Source organism: Pyrgilauda ruficollis, unplaced genomic scaffold (assembly GCF_017590135.1).
Source record: "Pyrgilauda ruficollis isolate IOZ18807 unplaced genomic scaffold, ASM1759013v1 scaffold38, whole genome shotgun sequence".
NCBI classification, from domain to species: domain Eukaryota; kingdom Metazoa; phylum Chordata; class Aves; order Passeriformes; family Passeridae; genus Pyrgilauda; species Pyrgilauda ruficollis.
In genome coordinates, this window is record NW_024525267.1 from 8,129,179 (window position 1) to 8,148,171 (window position 18,993).

The following is an 18,993-nucleotide window of genomic DNA, read 5'->3' on the forward strand; positions in this document are numbered from 1 at the left end:
ACCTACCCCATCCTTCAAACTTTTCTTTGCCCTCTGCTTACCAGTTGTGTGGATGATGGAGGTGGTGAGAGCAGTGAGCTGCTCCCAGGACACCGCTCTGAGCAGTGCTGGGTGTGCACGTGTGCCCCAAAGCCCCAAGAGCCCAGATCTCACCACCACAGCTCACACTGACTAAGTGCAGTCCAGTGGCATTTCTGCTCTGCTTTAAGCTCCAAGTCTGAACATCAACAAGAGCTAATGATAGACAAGCTCATCTCACAAAAGCCTCTGTGTGCTGGTTTTACATCATGTATCACTTCCAAGAAGCAAGGAATGCATGAGGAATGGTGCCTCTGTAATGAGTTATCTACTGCTACTGAAGAAAAGTGGCATTACTACTTACCTTCTGCAATTTGTCTATCATGTCTTCAATGCTAACATCTGCAGTCTGCAACACTTTGCTTTCCATTTGGACCAGCCAGGAGCACAGCTCCTTATTCTTCTCATTGAACACAATCCAGGCATTGAGCCTATCCTCGATCTCCTGCTTCCGCAGAGACACCTGTGGAAAAGCACACACAAGAAATTCTAGCAACAGCTTTTTCAGGAGGGAAACCAGCAATTATGAGACTTCTAATTTCTAGTCTGCATTTGATCTTATTTCATTTTGCAGGAGCAGTTATCAAGTATCCTATTTCCTTTCCAAAGCCATCAAGCAGACTGTTATTACATTTTTTTCTGGATAGCAGGGCAAAAAGTTGTCTAGCAAATACCAGATTCTCTTCCTCAGAAGAAAGAAACTGAGTGACAGCTTTATAAATAATGTGCTTATATAATAATTTAAATGTTACTCAGTGAAAACCTGAAAATGTCAAACACAGAAGGAATATAAAATACATAATCACTACATACTGTTTAGTATGGCCCCATATATAATACAAGAGAAATAACACCTAGGTAAGTTCTTATTTTTCTGCCACTCTAAGAGAAACTTTGCAACTACTGACTGCAATTTTTTTATCTCTATAAAAGCCTCCCTGTTTTTTTTTCCCATTTGCCCATCAGTAATTGGAGGACTTCCAAAAAATAAGCATCAATAATCTATCCTTTTTATTGAAAACTATGGACTTTTTCCCCCCATCAAAAATACATTTTCCAGGAAGGATAAACAAATTGTCTAGACAGAGCAATTAAGGTCTGAGCCTGCCTGAAAAAGCAGAGTTATTATCATTGCTCCAATATCTCAGAAATAAGCAGGGTCACACTTCTAACTAGCTAATAGCACCTGTCTCTAGTCTAGGGCTCTTGAATATGTATTTATTTACTGACCTTGATGGATTCCTGTGCTAGGATATATGGGACAAAGGAAGTGAAAAATGGTTCAAGCTCTACTGAAGCAAGAGAAACCAGTAACCCCTCATTCTCACCAATAAATTTTGTCTAAAGACTGCACAACATTTTGCTTGTCTTGGCTGTAAATGGCCACTTTATCTCCTCATGGCAGGAAACACTCCCTCTTCACATCTCACATGCACTTTATACAGCACATGACTCCACAAAATTCCATTAGTGATTCTTCCAGACTAATATCTAACACTATTTTGTACCCCAGAGTGAAGTTTAAAGGTGTAGTGTGGAAGCAAGGCCAGCTCCATGTAATACCAGGATCAAAACAGAAGGCACCAAGCCATCTCCTACCACATTGCTTTTGCCCCTTAAATTCTGACTTGTTTCCAAGGAGGGGATGGAAAGCTGAAAGGGATTTCTGAATCCTTTATGACAATCTAAGCAAAGAGATGAGGATGAAAGCACTGTCTTGGGACTCAGGGAAACAGTCTCCCAAGTTCTCCACAGGAAAAAGCCTGGAAATGCCAGGGACCACAGAAAGTTTCAAAGATGTCTCTGCTGTGGGACACTCCCATGTACCCTCAACCTCAGAGGTTTGGAGGGCGAACCCTTCATCCTTCCTTACCACTTGCAGCATCTCCCATGTATGGAGATGAGTTGACTTGGTCGATGAAGAACAGACTCTGCTTGTCAGCAAAACAAGCTGTAAATGCTGATGTGATTCTGACTCCATATTTGCCTGCTCAGAACGGGGCAAGGCAAGATTTTAAGAGCAAGAAGCACCTTTTAGCTGGCTAAGCAATAGAGGCTGAGAGTAAAAAACAGGAACAACCCAAAAAATCCCAGACAAGCTTCTAGGAACATGAACCCTTCAAGCCATTGCTTTAAGCACTTTCTCCTCTGCCCAGCTGCCCTGGTACCACCCCCATTTTGCACCCACCGTGTGCATTCCAAAGGGAGGCTAACATAACATCCCCATGGGATGCTGGCTGGGATGAATGGTTAAATCTGTGACCTACATGCACCTTGCAAGGGCAGCTCTGTAAATGCTAATCCCTTGAGTGCATCTGCTCCCTCTGCCTGTCTGCCCCTGCCCAGTTGAGCACAGGCATCTGGCTGCCCCAGGGCTGTGACAGCTGCAGCTCTTTCACCTCCCTGCATCTATTCTGCACACTTTCCTCCACACAATACATCTTGAGTCTACTTTGTTATACAAAATGAAGCAGTCATGCCAACAGCAGAGCTGATAAAGTCTGCTCTCCTAGCCTGTGTCCAGCACTGAGCATCACTGTGGGCTCTCCTGAGGCTCATTAGGGCTGTGCAAACATTCAGAATCTCCCTCCACTACAGCACTCAAGAGATTCCTCCCACTACAAATTTTGTGTGCCTAACACAGCTACATTACTGTCACCTCTTTCCTGCCTTCAAGACAGACTGAACTCAACGTTGCTCCCTCAGGAAATTAAAATGGAAATTTTGAATAAAATCTGATCTTAAATTACTCCAGGAAATTACTACTTGAATAGACTTTAGTGGAGCACATATAAAAAAATCTTAATTTTCAGGGCTATTCAACACAGTGGGGACAGCAGGCTTCAGTAGCTCACAAAAAAAAAAAAAAAGAAAAACAACCAAGTTCTCTCATTTATAGGCTTAACTACAGATTTCCATTAGGAAAATGGTTCAGGCATTTTAATTTAAAAAATAATGGCTTGTATTTCTCAGAAGGGGAGAGGATGTCTCTGGAATTATTTTCAGAGTTCAGAAAAAATAGCAGACAAAACACTGGTTGTAGAACAGCTGTCCAGTTTAAGAAATTAAATTATTCTTTCTCATTGCAATGCAAAAAAAAATTAATTATTCCAATCAAACCAAATAACTATTTCATCATAACACAGTTTGTGAAATAAGCACAGCTGTTCATTACTCTGGCAACATCCCCACCAAGATTGCTTGACCTTTGTCTGTGGAAGGGTTAGAAACAAAATACTAACTGGCTTTAATACTTCTTTCCAAACTATAAAATAAAAGCTATTTACTTGTCAAGTAAAGGGATGCAAGAGTTTGGCTTGCTGGTGCGTAGAGCCCCTCAGAGTAACTTAAGACCCTGAAGTATTTTACCTCTTCCAATCCTGTTAACAGGGCAAAGTAAACACACATTGAAACTGCATAACAACCTAATGAATCGAGTCCATGTGACTTTCCTGGAAATGTTCCCCAGCAATTTTACACGCAACACTAAATTAAGTGTAATACAGCAACAAGGTTCAAAGAATGCAAATGTTTCACAGCATTTACCTGCTACAAAGAACACAAGTCAGTTCTCAATGTGTTCAAACCCAAGGAGTTAGTATTCAAACACATTTAAGTTTCCTTTCTGCTGGCATTTTGTTTCAACCTCCCTCTTCCTTTCCCTGCTCCGTGCCCCCAGGCAATTCCGGTGCTTATCCCTCCCTGCCTTTGGCAGCCCGGAACAAAGGCACCTATTCCAGAAAACAGCTGCATCTGGGCTCTGTGCAGTCCCACGCTGACTTCTTACAAAGGGTTTGCAACAAAACCCCTGGGCAGCCAGTGCGGGACACAAAGGGTGAACTCCACACTGGGCCGGCTGTGCCAGGAGCAGCCCCGTTCCCACCCAGAAGGGCCAGAGGGGCCGAGCCCAGGCGAAACCCCAGTCCTGCCCTGCTCCCCGTTCCCTGCCGGCTCCAGGGATACCAGCCCGGAGGAGGTGAAACTTACCCGCAAGCAGAGCTCTTCCCACTGCCTGTGCAAATGCTCCACTTGCTCCTTGAGCACCATCATGTCCTCGGTGAGGATGAGGTGAGCCAGCTCCGCCTTCATGGCCTGCAGCTCCTTCATGTCGTGGGCCCAGTCTGCCAGCGACTGCTCCAGCTCCTGCATGGAAACGCACCCGCACAAGCCTTGGCACTAAGCTCCTCGGCTTTCCAAACCTGCTCGCTAATCCCCTGCCTGGCCTGTGGGGGAGGAGAGCAGGGAATGTGCAGCCGCCTGTGCCGCGCTCTCCGTGGGGCTGGGCTGGCCAGGATCCCCGGGAGATCACTGGAATCCCACTGGAAGCCACTGGAATCCCTCTGGAGCCCATGGCAGTGCCCATGGTACCCACCGGTACCATCCCTGCATCCCAAAGTGCTGGGATGCAGCCTGGCCCCAGAAGCTCCCCATGCTCCAAGGCAGCATCTAGGCTCTCACACCCAGGCCAGCACATGCCTGCTTCTTCAGGGTTTCCTTTATTCCTGTTGTAATTGTTTTGGACAAGTTGCTTTCCACCTGCATTTGCTCCAGTTTCAGGTTATTTTTCTAAACACACAAAAAGATTAAATCAGTTGCCTTCTCTAATGAATGATGTCATAGGCACTTCCTCAGATTTGTGAGGAATGTGGAGCTTTTAAACTGCTTGTTCACAGAAAACAAGCTCTCTTTTCTGCTTTGCTCCTTCAACTCCCCTTTCTCTTTATTATAAGTTACATATTTTCCTTAACACTGTTAAAATTGTCACCTAAAAGGCAGAGGTACCACTGCATCCAGCTGGGGAATATGACAGTCTACACACACAAGATCCAAGGTCCCATTTTGCAAAAAAGCTGCTGGGAAGGGTCACTGGCTCATCCAACAAAAACCAAACCAAAACAAACCAAAACAAAAACAAACAAACAAACAAACAAAAAAAAAAAAAACCCAACCTCTTAGATAGAATCCAGTCTGTCTCATTTTGAAGGGGAAAAAAAGTGTGAGTGTTTATGTCAGAAGTGTGCTGAGTCTAAACCCTGTGAGGATTTTCATGTCTTGGACCCAGCTTCAACACTAGAGGAAAACACCAAACAAACCTGACTCTAAAATTTACCTGAGATCACAGTACTCCTGTAGATATGCACAGATGCATTTAGGTCTCCTAACAAGGGGCAAATCCAGAGCAATACAGAGCTAACTATGGAATTTCATGGGACTTTGCTAGCCTCATATAAGGTCCAGGGCTGAAAGAAAAATAGCTTTATTCCAGATAGAAGTGCAAAGCAGGAAGAGCATGCCATGCTATTTTAGTCCTTTATTGTACTACAACACTTACTAGCAGCACTTGCACTGGTATTGTCTGACCCTGCTGCCTCTGCAGCTGAATTTCTCTTGCTGGGATAAGAGGCAGAAGCTGTGTGCTTCCATCTCATAGATAAGTCAGGGCTACAGCAAGGCTGCTGCCGTGGGAAAGGCAGCCAGCACTCATAAAGAAGATTTCAGACAGCTGATAATGAGTTCAAAGCCTTGGCTTGTTAATAAGCTTATTTGTTCCCACTACATAGGTCAACAATTCACTTCATAAAAGGATGACGAAAGACTGACCACTCCAGACAAAATGTCTCCTATCCCTTGGAAATGCTTTTCTTGCCATTTAATTTTCATGGTGCACTATGGGCTGCAAGGAATTTTGCCACTCCCTTACTCTTAATTTTCTTTCTCTTTAATTATTCCCAGATCCTGCAGGTATGTATGGTGCTTTGCAGAATTACAAGGTCTCTTGCCTGAGGAACTCCATGTGCAAAACGGATTGGGAAACAGAAAGGGAGATTCAGTCATGGGATAGCAGCCAATTGAGCTGAAAGAAGGGAGCTTTTTCCCTTTTGTTTGAGAAACTACTTATTTTATAAATTCAGACTGTAAAGGGAGCAGAAGCAGGAAAAGAAATTCCAAACACTACTACTACTCAATCTTCTTGATCAGCTGGACTTTGGAGATGGGCAGCAATCAGGATGGTGTAAAGGAGAGAAAGTCAGTGTCACTGAAGAGCAGGTAAGAGGGAAAACTGATTTTACAGGGATGAGGTGTTGTGCAAAGACTACATCAATTTAAATACAATATGGCTGTTCATACCTTAATATGTTCCTTGGCTTTGTGGAGCTCTTCATGTTCAACAGGGAGTGGATCTTTTACTTTCTCCTTTAGCTCTTGCAATCTGCTTTCCAGTTCCTTGGTTTGCTTTTCAAAGCGGTCACAAGTCTGCTCCGGGAGACACAAAGAAATATAAAAGGTGAGGATACTTTATCGTGACATATGAACCACATGGATATGTTACAAAATAGCATCTTCAACCCACTGAAATAATCTATCATGTGCTCTGGTTTTTTGAATTTTCTTTTTTGATACATAGTGCCACCCACAAGGATTTGGTTCTTGGATTTACAGAACTTCAAGCATCTCTTATTTAAGGCTTGCCTTGGAGAACATTCCTGCTCACTTTGTTTTGTTCAACCCATGAGGCTTTAAGCATGGTTTTTGGACTGTATCAGTGACAGTATTCAATTTTAAGACACACCTAATGTTCTACCTAGCCATGAAAGCAAATTCATTGCTGTAAGGAAATAAATATGACCAGCCCTTCTATTTATATGCTGAAAAACATGAGGAGGAACAAGTCATGTTGCCTCTAAGCTAAATTTTAGCTTCACAGCCCAAAGCAGGAGTGAGCTCCAAGCCATGGAGAGCTTGAGAACAATCAGAGCAGGAACATTCCTTGTAGCAACAAATGGAATCCAACTCAATTTCCTGTGGAGAATCAGGGGACCACAGTTTTAGCTTCCCCCAAGCCCTGATGACACATGACAGGCACTTCCCTCAGAGTGCCCCTGCAGCGAGCAGCAGCCCAGCCCTGGAGATGCTGGGCCAGGGAAGCTCCTGAGACCCAGTGCCAGAGCAGCAGGTGGGGAGGGCATCACCTACCTGCAGGGTGCCACTGAACTGCATCTTCTTCTTCTCCAGCAGGGCCTGAGTTTTCCCCCAGCGCTGCTGTAACTGGCTGAGCTCCTCCTGGAGGGCAGCGCTGGTGTCGGGGTCGGAGACAGCGCGCAGCTTCTCCCCTACATCGATGACCAAGGTGTGCATGGCTTGCCATCTCTGAAGGATCACTGCCTTACTCTTGAAAAGGAAAAAAAAGTTAACTTTCTAAGCTGTTCTTAAAAATTCCAGAAGTGCTTTCTTGGTATTTCACTTGGGAAGATGACTCACAAGGTTTTGCTCATAGTTGTGAAAGTGTAATCAACAGATCTCCTATGTGTTTCTTTAATTTCAGAAAAATCATGTTTTTTCTGATATTTTGATTTAGAGAACTCTACAAAAGCTGTCCCCAGACAAAATCTATAATGCCAGACCAAAAGTGTAGCAGTCAAAAAAAAGATGGAAATTCAGTTGTATGAGTTACTCAGAACAAAAAATACAAACAAATACAATACAAAGTTCTGTGACCACCTCTAACATCAACATCTTAGGCTCATTTTTTCAGAGATAACAGCCCTGTTAATCATGATGTACTCCAAGTGAAGTAAGCCATCAATAATAATTTGCCCACAACAAATTGATCCCTAACATAAGGAGATATAATCAGAGTTTCTTTATGTAGAACAGCCAGCAGGAGGAAAAAGGCAATTTAGAGTATGAGGGAGAAGACTTTCTGGCTTTTCTCACTAAGAAAAAAAGCATGAGTACTAAGTTGTAAAATCTACTGAAAATCACCTTTACACAGCAGGTAGAAATACAGATGAAATAAAAAGGGCAAGCACCAAATGGAATACTAGTAATGTGTTAATCCATCAACACTAGGTGTGTGGGGACACAATATAAGTCTTGGACTGTGTAAATAGCATTCAAGAGTAGGATTTTAAAAGGTTTTAGATTGCCTTATGCAACCATCAAGCTCACTGCTTGTTTCTACCTTCCTATAAAACAAAGAGGTCCACAGTTAAATGCAAAACCAAAATATCCAAAATTTAAAAAGGAAAATATTTTTTTTCCACTGCATGTAAAATGCAGAACTCACTGTTCTGAAGAAGTGCTCACCAGGTTTGTGTATCTTGGAGTGAAGAGATTCCCTTGCAAGTGTTTTTTCCTTTGTTTCTGGCCTCTCCTGCCCATCCCTGCACACACAGAACCTATATGGCCTGTTTTGCCACATAAGTACCTTTCTTCAGGCAAAATAAAAGTCCTGAATTCAGCAGTCATGTCAGTAAGATGTACACAGACCTAGAGGTTACCTGCTGACTAGCACGTCTGTCTCATCTGGCACCCTGAATTTCCATTTTCATATCCATAAGATTTTTAAAGCATGCAAGGCTACTAAGTGGCCATGCTGATCAAGAAATTCCTGAGTATAATGAGCCTTTTGCAATGTTACTGCTTTCTTATCTGTGCTCAGTCTTAAGGAAAAAGTATCACCAATCATTTTTTCCCCAAGAAAGCGTGTGATTTTAAAGCTTTTTACCTGACTGGACAGAAGCTGTTTCAGTCTGAAGGAAAAAGCCCATGTATTTTAGATTTATGAGAAATAAACACAGTACCTTGAAATCATGAATTACATTTCTAAGCTGGTAAAGGCTGTAACAGTCCTGGCTCTTCACAGCTGCAAGGAAGCTGTTTGTATCATCAAGGAATCTGCTGAGGCTCTGCAGGGAACTCCTGAAGAGCTGCCACTGGCTCACGAGTCCATCAATGTCCTTCTTCCTCTGCTGAACCATCCGGATAACATTCTGCCACTGCTCTTTCAGCAGTGTGAGCTTGGAAATAAACTCTGTCCTGAAAATTACAAGAGCTGAGTGTTAATTTATTTTGATCTCAAGGCTGCATATTACAGTAATTGTGATGGAGCTCCATTTGCAACGTTGTTTTCCAATTATAATACCCAACAATCCAAGAAAGCTCTTTGCAACCCTAAGCTCAGCCCTGCTCTCTGTATTCCATCTTTTAAGCAACCCAAACAACCTTTTACATGATACAAAAGAGGGTAAGGCAAGTCAATCTTGCAATTGTGGTATAGCAACATACATAAGTACAGCAATCAGACACAATATGCACTAAACACTTCTCTGAAGAACAAGAAAGGTCAATCCAAGTGAGACAAGGTCGCTGATTACGCTGCAAAATTGATCTGCACAATGGAAAATTGTGTAGTTATTGAACCCATTTAAGCAGTTATTTTGTCCTCTTCTTCAACATGGTCAGATGTTCCAGCAGATCTGGCTGGTTGGTCAAGGCAACCCCATCTATCAATTCTGCTTCTCTGCAGGAGGCCATCGTCCCTGATTTGCTCTTACACAAACCCCTGCCTTTGTGTGGGTAGTTCCAAACACAAAAATCCAGCAGCTCAGCTTAGTGTAGCCCTAGCTTCCCTGGCAGTTTTAAGCCAAGCTATGGATTTCATACTGGCATGTCTGGGGGGAGCACACACACTGGCCTGCCAAGTCTCTGGAAGCAGCAAGATCTGGCAGGGAGGGAAATGTGTTCACCCCAAACACCTGAGGCAGCTGAACCCCTGATCACAAACACTACCTGCTGTTTCTCACGCTACAACGATTAAGAGAAAGGTGTAAGATCATACTGATAAAAAACAGGTTTAGGGACCATATGTTTGGGGTTTCATGGCCAGTGACTCAATGCCCTGTCATGTGTGCCAGGAGCAATGTGGACAATCCACACCTCTGCACTCTGAGAAGTAGAGAGGTCCAGGAAGAGCGAGAGCATCCTTCATATGCAGCATCCTCATTATGCTCTGTGGGCAGGCAGCTTCTCAACCACAGGTGCAGAACAAAAGACTCCTCTTCAGGAGTAATTATTTTTGTTTTCAGCCCAGCTTGTTACTCTCCCAAATGCAGTCTGGCCAGGGCACCTGTGTTTCTTTTCTCACTGCGCCTTCTCATGCTTTTGCAAAATGTGACAGGTGATCACTCAAAGAGTGAACCCAGCTAAGAATTTGGATTTATGTCCTCATAAGAGCAAAGATTCAATACTAATTCCAAGGAAGACAGCATATTCACTAAATGACCAAGATCTTAAGGAGAAAACCAAATAAAGTACCTTTTCTCTGCTTCTCCGGATTCCAAGGAGAGTAGAACCTTTTCTATGATAGAATTAAATGTCTGTTGATTTATGGAAATCTCAGTCTGCAGCATCTGAAAAGAGAGAACAAGTTTTAACGATCCAGTGGACAACCTTTGCTATGAAAGCTGCTTCTGCTCCTCTAGAGTGACAGCATTTATTTAATTGTGAAAGCTGAAAACTCTATTATTTTCAATTGCTAGTGTCAAATGCACCCTAAGAGTCCACAGTTTTTGGATACCAGGAAGAATTGGCACATATGTGATAGTGGACTCCACCATGAGCTGGATGATACAGATCTGAAACCTAAAGTTTTTTGACTGTTTCTCTGTAACAAATAGCAACTGTCTGGAAAAATGCCAGAGAAAACAGATTTTTACTAAAATCTAACAACTGGTCAAACCAGAAATATGCTGTGAAAACACTATTTTAAATGCATTTCTGCCAGAAACTGTTAAGACTGTTGCTAGGTCTCCAGCAAACTATCAAACTATCCAGGTAGTTGTCACAGGCTCCAGTGTTCTGGCACAGGCAGACAAGTACACCTCAGGGCTGGAGAAATTTAGGACTTTCATGACACAGCACTTGAAGTTGCACTCCTAAAGGTCTGATCCTTGCAAAAAGGGATCTGTCCTTATGGAAAAGGATTTTCATGTTTCAGAGTTTTTACCTTATAGGCATTTCAAGAGTGAAATGCTCTGTAAAATCCTGCCCAGATCTAATTTCAAAAGGGACAGCATTTCCTAGTGATTTCCCCCTGCCTTCACCATTCAAGATGAAGTTTCCATTTTTAGAGTTAGCTTTACCTCATATACTCTCTGTTGCTCTTGCAGTTCTTCAAACCGTCCTGGAATATCTGTTTTTAAGGCTTCTTTCATTTTTTCTAGGAATTTCATCCACTTTTCACATTTCTGAAAGAATTTCTTCTCATCATTTTGGGTTCCCTCAAGCATACTGTAAAACAAAATGAATAACCAGAAACTTCTGTTGGTAGATGTTTTTCTGGGTATGTTTACAGGTGCTCTAATGTAGTGGTTAATAAAATTAACATATGGGGGTTTCACTTGGCACTTTGGTCCCTTCTTCTCCTACAAACATCCAGATTTTTGCTTCAAGTGACTTGGAATACAAACAGCCACTGAAAAATCAAGTAAACTGCAAGGGCAGAATTCCACCTGGCAAGCCCTTGAGAAAGCTGAGAACAGATGGCAAGATGTTCTATGCTTTAACTTGGTTTTCATTTCAATCACAGAAAAGGGAATTGTTACTAGTGATTTTTTTTTTCTTTGCATTTCAGACCTGCAACATTCCAGAGCAGCTGCTGTTTTCTGACTCCACTGCCGAGTCAGGCTCTGCATTTTCTTCAGGGTGAAGTCACTGAGTGGCAGCTTTATGCTTGCCTCATTCAAACTCTCTATGCTTGGAGAAAGTGCAGCAAGCTCCAGTGTCTGATTCTGGAAGTAAGGAAGAAATAAATTATTGCAAAAATGTACTGCCTTTCTTTCATGTCAGAGAAGTACAGAAGCTTATTCTCCACAACTTGAAAACACCCAACATTTCTGTGTTAACTTCAAAAAATACAGGGGAATAAAAAGTAATAACTTTTATTCATAGGGCTCACTTTTCCAACAGTATTGAACAGATCCTCAAGACCTGGTACCTCCACATTTACTTCATACCCTACACTGAGGGAAACAGGGCAGCTCCAGAGCAAAGCTGGGGAATAAGATCTCCCATCAACCCCAAATCTGGGTGATTTTCCTCCCTTCCAAGCAGGCATTTGGCCTGAAATGCAGACCTAGAGTTTCTAAACTTTAATCATTGCTTTTTGTGTTCTGGCTGAATTACAATTACTCTGATGGAAGTGCTGCAACTGTGACATTTAGGACACAGAGCATTTTGAAGTGAGCAAAAGCTGAGTAGTACCTTTTTTGTATTTGGGAATGCAAACATACCATGAGCAATTCTGAGTTGTCTCCTTCCTCTAGACAGAGGCTATCAAAGGTGTCTGTGCAATTCTTGACACGACCTTCCAGCGTTTCCAGGCAGTTGTTGAAATCCTCCAGTTGTAAAAGATTGAACTGGGGTAAATATTGAAAATTGACATTAGTTACTATTTATTACACTTATTCAAAAGGAATTACACTTATACAAAAAGGAGCAATAAGCAATATTTTTAGGAAAAAAACCAGTTATTAAACCTAAATGCTGATGTATTTATAACTCTACTGAACTTTTTTCCATTTTTTAACTGGACAAGGGGAATATTTAAACCAAAGCAGAGAGCAAGAAACAGAATCTCCAAATTCTGTGACAGCTGTAACTATGTGAAAGGAATAGGGGTTTCTGTGATACCTTTCGTAGTTTTGTGCTATTTAACTTATTGTGAAATTGGAAAGTCAAAACTCAGCTTATCAGAGGGGGGAAACTTGTGAAAATGAGCTTCCTTTGAGGTACACACAAAACTTGCACAACCAAAGCTGTGCAGCTTACATGAGCTCTGTGGAAAAATCAGTAGGGCTGGAATTCAACTTTTCTTTAGCAGAACAGCACTGGGAAAGCTTTTTTTTTTTCTTTCCAGAAATGAACTCCATATCTTTGAGAGCACTTACACAACAACAGTTTTATAAGGAATGAATGCCAAAAACTGGTGCGTGGAGAGAGATTGCTGTGGTAATACTACAGGGTTAAACCAGAGAAAACGACGACCCAGAAATGCATTTTTTCATGCAGTGAGAAGTTCACAGGGAATATGAGAAACCTGTTATCTTCACAAAGATTTCTGGCTTCCAGCCATTAACTGTGCTGGTAGATGGAGTCATAAATAGAGCTGGCTTCAAATGTCTTGATGAATTTGGGTTTACTTTAAAACAGAACAATTCATTGAAACCAGACTTTTTCCATAGGAACAGATTAATTCTACATCAGTAAATGTCCAGCAGTACATTTGCTTGGAAGCTTTCTCAGGAATACCTGTGAAGAGGAGAAATCAATCCTCCACTACTCTGAACAGAACTCCTGGATCCAGGTCTCTCCCCACATGGCCTGAACAGGAATGTGAATCTGGTCCTTACAGAATTACATCAAATGGTCCCAGTTCTCTGTTTGGTTTTAGGTTCACGACAAGAACTCTTCCCAAGGAAAACTGAAGCCCATGATTTTTTTTTTCAAGGCAGAGCTGAGAAAGTTCACAACTTACTTCAATGTTCAAATAAATAAAAATACATTTCCTAACCTTTAATCACCTGAGGGTCCTGGGGATAACGGGCCCAATGACAGAGGCTGTTAGAGTAACACAAGCAGGTAAGCGTGAAATCCTTCACCTGTTCCTCTGGCTTATGTATTAATTCTTTATATAGTTTATCATCCTGCTGTTTTAATGAATTGAAATTTCAATTCAAGAACTATAGTGCTCTAATGAGGAAAATGGCTCCCACATGACTCCGGTGAAGAAGTTACCCCACACTAACAGATAATTTAATATTAAAAATAAATACCTGAAGTTCATCCAACTTCCTCTGCAGCATCTTTTCCAAATAGGTTGCTCTCTGGAATGGCTGCAGCTTCTCCATCAGAATGGCTTCAGCAGCTGTCCCAGCCTGCTGTTTTATCCTGTCAGCCTGCAAATAAATCTGGGTTCGGCATCCTGCGAGGTTTTGAAGGCCGTGCTGTAAATTCTGATGAGAGAAGGGGAAAGGGAAAAAAAAAAAAGTAAATTAATCAGATCATCATTCATGTGCCACTTCCATTTGCTATCTTTTGTTGCTGTAACTAAACTCTTTTTGTTGAGCCCATCTGGGAGCCAAGATCAGCTGTGGTGAAAGCTTCAGTCTTTTACTTGGAGGATAATGGGAATTGCACCCATTGAGTGCAGTGCTGGGAAAGGCACAGTTCAAAGTTCAATGCAACACCAGTGACTTCAGGCAGCGGGATGCTGCTGCTCCAGAGGAAATCAGGCAGGGAAATTGGGATATCCCTCTCTACAAGTTGTGTGTACACTAGAAGATGGAGTAACTGCATACTGCAGATGAGGAATGCTATTTAGTTACAACCATACCAGTACTTTGGATCCCTCAGTGACTGAGGACTATAGGTTTGGTTTTATTTGTTCCCCTTTACTAAGAAAGATGCTATAAAATACTCTAAAGGCAGTACAAGAACAAAGGGAGTAATTTTAGACTCATTCAATGTACTTGATTTATTTTTTTTGACAAGTGAAATTTACTTCTAGCCATGAAACCCCCTGAAATTTGTCACTATGTGTTGTCTTTTCTGAGAATAATGAGCAAAATCTTCTGATCAATAGCAAAGAACACACATATTTCCCTCAAAAGTAAAATGGTCCTTGCTTTCTAACCTCTTTGTTTGTAAGGATCATGTTATAAAATACCACTCCAGCTATTTAATAAAGAACCCATTTTTATTTCTTCTTCTCTATATAAGAATTTATGTTTTATTTTTTGTGGTCACAAAAATCCATAAAACCATAATTTTTCCTAATATATAGAGAGGAAAAGATTAGAGGGATTAAAATAAAATTTTGTTAGGCACATGTGTATTCAAATACACATAACTCATATATCATTCACTGATCCCCATTCTTTTAACTCACCACTTAAAAAAACCCACAATAAATTCCATGTGTTCTACCCACACACACCAGGACAGGATCTACAGTGCTAATGGCATTCAGGTGGCCATGCCTTGCTTAGTAGGTATAACACTATTCCCAAAAACTTCCAGAAAAGGCAATCCCCTTTTTGCTGACATATTGGTGAATTTCTGTCACAGCCATCAGTAGATCAGAAAAAAGTAAAAATATTTTGGTCTAGGTTTTGCTGCTGTCAGTTTTTTTTCTGACAAAGATACATGAGTTCTCTTCCCTGTAACGTAAAGTTTCTTATTTAAGACCACATGCAAAATGGAATACTCTGAATTTCTTCCAATTCATGTCTAGAGATTCATAAAGCACAATGAATCACTGCTCTGTCCTGACATAAGGATTATTACATGTCTTTATCACAGTCTGAGGAAGCCAAAATTTTCAGAACCTAATGACAGCTTTGCTGCCTAAGAGAGTCCAATGTGCCATGTGGTTTCAGCATGAGCTCTCATTTGCCTAAAGTCAAAAGCATTTAGAGTAATCTAATGAGCTCAGGAATCTGTGAACTCATCACACCAGACCAAAACACATCACCAAATCCAATTAAAAACAATTTGAAGGCTGTGGAAGAGTTCAGGATGATCCTGTGCTTGGGAAAATTGCTCTTTTTTCCCTCAGCTATTGTTCTTGTAGACCTTATTCCTCCTCCCCATAAGGTAAATAATTTTTCTTTCAGTGATTCCTTCCAACACAGGCCTGATATCTTGTGTAGAGCAGAAAGGGGCAGAGATGGAATATGACTCCCTTCTGCTCTTTTCTCACCATACACTAACTCTGGTTTGGTCAAAGTGCTTAAAGGAAATACAAAGGTGCCTGTTCATGGAAGAAACCCACAGATTTTATCTTTTCCACTGACTGGATTGTTGGTATTCTTTTGCCTTGTTTCTCAAAAATAAATCTTGGTTTGTACCCAGCAGCAGAAATTTATTCATGTACCTTCATCTCCTGTATCCTCTGCTCCAGGGTTTCTATGGAGCTCTCCTCAGGCACGTGAGCATCCAAGAGCTGAGCACATTGCTGGCTGTACTGCTGTAACTTGGCTGCTGTCTCAGAGCAAGAAGCATCAAAGGGCTCCCAGAGCTGCAGAGCTGCCTGTGCTGCCCGCAGCTGATCTGTGATATCTTCATTTACTGAGTTCCACCTGCCAAAATATCAAAAGATTAAGAGTGTTTTCCCAGCAGGTTCTCCTGCAGAATATGATTTGGCATAGGATTCCTGAGGGAGTTGCTTTTCATCCACACCTGTGTTCCTGAAAGCCACAGTTTGTGCTGTGGGACCCATCAGATGAAAAGCATGCAGGTAAAAGGTACAAGTTCCCCATCCCTGGAAGTGTTCAGGGATGGATGGGGCTTGGAGAAACCTGGTCTGGTGGAAGGTGTCCCTTTTTGTGGCAGTGGGGTTGAAACCGGATGACCTTTAAGGTCCCTTCCAACTCAAACCATTCCATGATTCTGTGATTCTACTCCTCACACAGAGGCCCTAAGATAGGTGAGATGCATTAGTATAGATTTGAACATCTGACAGATGTTTGAGTCCTGCCTCCACAACCTGGGTTTTTTAAATACTAATAACTGGGGTCTGATTTTGCAGGCTTACCTGGTGTGTGCCTCCATGCACTTCTGGTCAATAATCTCTGCAAAGGAGGGGGAACAGCTTTTCTTCAGGTTACTGGCAGCAGCTTGGAGCTTGGCCCAACTTTCCTCACTGTTCTCTGACTCATCTTGAAGAGCCTACAGAATGGATTACTGCAATTAATTCTGGGGGATAAATGACCTAAGTGTAACTTCCCCTATAGACTGGTAGGGAAAGAGTAGCAGTAATGCCACATTTCTGCAGCAGAGATTAAAATGTTTGCAGAAAATGTAACACCTGTTCCTAAAAATTAGGAAGCTAAGAGAGGTGAAATAGGAAAAAAAAAATTCAGGAGACCTGTTTTAAACTGAGATAATTTATTGGCTGTTAAAGAAAAAGCTCATTTAGCAAACCCACACCTCTGAACTGAATAAATGAATTTGCTAGAAACTAAAAATGCTTTTAATTTAAGCCACTGTTTCTTCTGGCAGTAAAGTTGGCTTGACACCTCCTGTCCTCAGCTGCAAGCTCCCCCTCCTGATAAAGGCCATTACAGCATATCTGTGAACTGCTCTAGGTTAAAAGTAAACAGGGTGATTGAAGGAAGGAGATGAGAAGGTGCCCAGTTCCTTTTATTTATAGCAGGAGCCCAGGTGAGGGTGGAAAGCACTTGTGCAGGGCTTACTGCCTAGAGTCCCACACCCAGCACTCACAGCCTCAGTCTGTCCTGTACCACTTCTGATACAACTCAAAAAAAACCCAAATCAGTCCTTATTTACAGGAAAATGGGGAGTGCTTGCACAGCCTTTCAACACTCATTTAGAGCCAGGAAAGGAGATTTTAGCCAGACCTGTGAAATGCCCAGACCCAGGGCCAGCCTAACTGCCTAATCCAGATGCTCCCCTTGGACTCTGTAACAGCCAAGCAAAGCAGCAGAAGGATCCAGAGCATTTACATCTGGCATTCTGACTCATTCAGAGGCTGTCCAGGAGATTCCAGCTCCCTGGAGGGTGACAGAAGAGTTGGACTGGTGCTGGAGCAAGGAGAAATCATACTCAGCATCAATACAAGGTGCAAAGGAGCACAAGGATTTGGTGGGCTTTTTTCTTGAACCTCGTACCTAAACTGCACTCAAGTTGAACTTATGCACTACATAAAATAAGAAGTCTAAGTGCCTCTGGAGATAAAAAAAAAAACCCAAAAACAAAAAACCAGAAATATTGCACTTACTTCAGAGTCATTATAATAAAGAAAAAGTTGCCCAGATAATTTTTTTGGTCTTTGTTTCAGTGGAGTTTGTTTTCAGTGGAGTATGTTAAAGGCATAGAAGAAATTACAGAAATAAGACAACTTTACCTGGAGAGTTTTGACCTGTTTTTTCAAAGCTTCCAATGAAGCTTCTTCCTCAGAAGGTTTGCACTGGTCTATGCAGTACAAATATCTTGTTGTCATCAAGCTGACTTCTGCATAAATTTCATCATATGCTCTCCACTGCTCCAGTATTGATTCCATTGAGGCCTTTAGCTGTGCAACCTGTAGATAAACCATTTGTGTTAATATTTCTTGGGTAGTCCTGACACCCAAGAAATCACCTTAAAATTGACTTAGAAATCTAAACTCAATGCTCAATGCATTACAATTCCACAAGAATTACGAAATACTCCACAAGTTGAAGTATTTTACTACTTGGTAAGGAATTATGCAGGCTTCAAAAAAAGCAGTAAACCATATCTAGAGTGAAGTACAAGAATCTGCTGGAAATCAAAATTTCACTGGAGGTCAAGGTGGCACTATTCTGCCAGAACACCCCAGGAAGTACTGAAATAATCAATTGCTTATTTCTTCCTGCCAAAATCAACCTGAAGTGGGAGGAACTTGAAAGCCTTAATCCTCTTAGGAAGCAGATAGTTTGATCCAGAGATCAAGTTTCCTTTCAAGGACAATTTGAAAAGAAATTGGTTTGCATGGAAGAAGCCACTGCTGCAATACTCTGAGAGCTGTCATCCCTCTTATGCCATTGTGCTCCAATAATGCAGGCTCACCTGGACCCCAGGCTAGCAAGGTCAGGACTTTCATACAAAATGAAATGATTGATATTCCCTTTATTTTCTGTCCCTTTCATTAATGATTTCATTTTCTGTGTCTTTCATTATTACAGTTGTTTAATCTACAAGGGGCAGGCATGGCTTCCATTTGCCACAGGCTCCTAAACATTGCAAACACAAAAACGCAGTCCTCCTTCAATCATTTTTATCCTTCTATTTCATAGTGATGGGAAGTACATAAGGCATGTCCTGGGTTAGATAAAACATTCCCCTAGTTCAATACCTATTTTGTGTCATGCTTGGAGAAAAGCATGAAAACCAGGCAGACAAACAACCACATCTCCACGAGACCTGACCAAAGGCAGATGCCAGATTTTGGTTCTGACTATGCAGGTACAAAATGGAAGATGAAAAAATGTCCACACCATAGTTCACCCTAAATATACTGCAGAGATAATTTTATCCTAGTACCCGAGTTTCAGGCACATACAGGCTGGTGGATTAATCATCCCTATT

The 18,993-nt window shown here is 41.7% G+C and overlaps 1 protein-coding gene across 3 annotated transcripts in view; it reads right to left on the reverse strand.

Moving 5' to 3' along the window:
• SYNE2 (spectrin repeat containing nuclear envelope protein 2) overlaps positions 1 to 18,993 on the reverse strand; it is a 175,985-nt gene that overhangs the window by 32,703 nt on the left and 124,289 nt on the right. For all 3 annotated transcript variants that reach the window (XM_041476401.1, XM_041476402.1, XM_041476399.1), the window contains 13 exons: positions 17,789 to 17,965; positions 16,457 to 16,590; positions 15,797 to 16,001; positions 13,695 to 13,874; positions 12,153 to 12,278; positions 11,497 to 11,651; positions 11,004 to 11,151; positions 10,177 to 10,271; positions 8,664 to 8,898; positions 7,054 to 7,248; positions 6,208 to 6,333; positions 4,066 to 4,221; positions 383 to 541 (listed from right to left, as the gene is read on the reverse strand). In XM_041476401.1, coding sequence (XP_041332335.1) covers positions 383 to 541; positions 4,066 to 4,221; positions 6,208 to 6,333; positions 7,054 to 7,248; positions 8,664 to 8,898; positions 10,177 to 10,271; positions 11,004 to 11,151; positions 11,497 to 11,651; positions 12,153 to 12,278; positions 13,695 to 13,874; positions 15,797 to 16,001; positions 16,457 to 16,590; positions 17,789 to 17,965 — 2,091 coding nt within the window. The remainder of the gene's footprint in view (positions 1 to 382; positions 542 to 4,065; positions 4,222 to 6,207; positions 6,334 to 7,053; positions 7,249 to 8,663; positions 8,899 to 10,176; positions 10,272 to 11,003; positions 11,152 to 11,496; positions 11,652 to 12,152; positions 12,279 to 13,694; positions 13,875 to 15,796; positions 16,002 to 16,456; positions 16,591 to 17,788; positions 17,966 to 18,993) is intronic.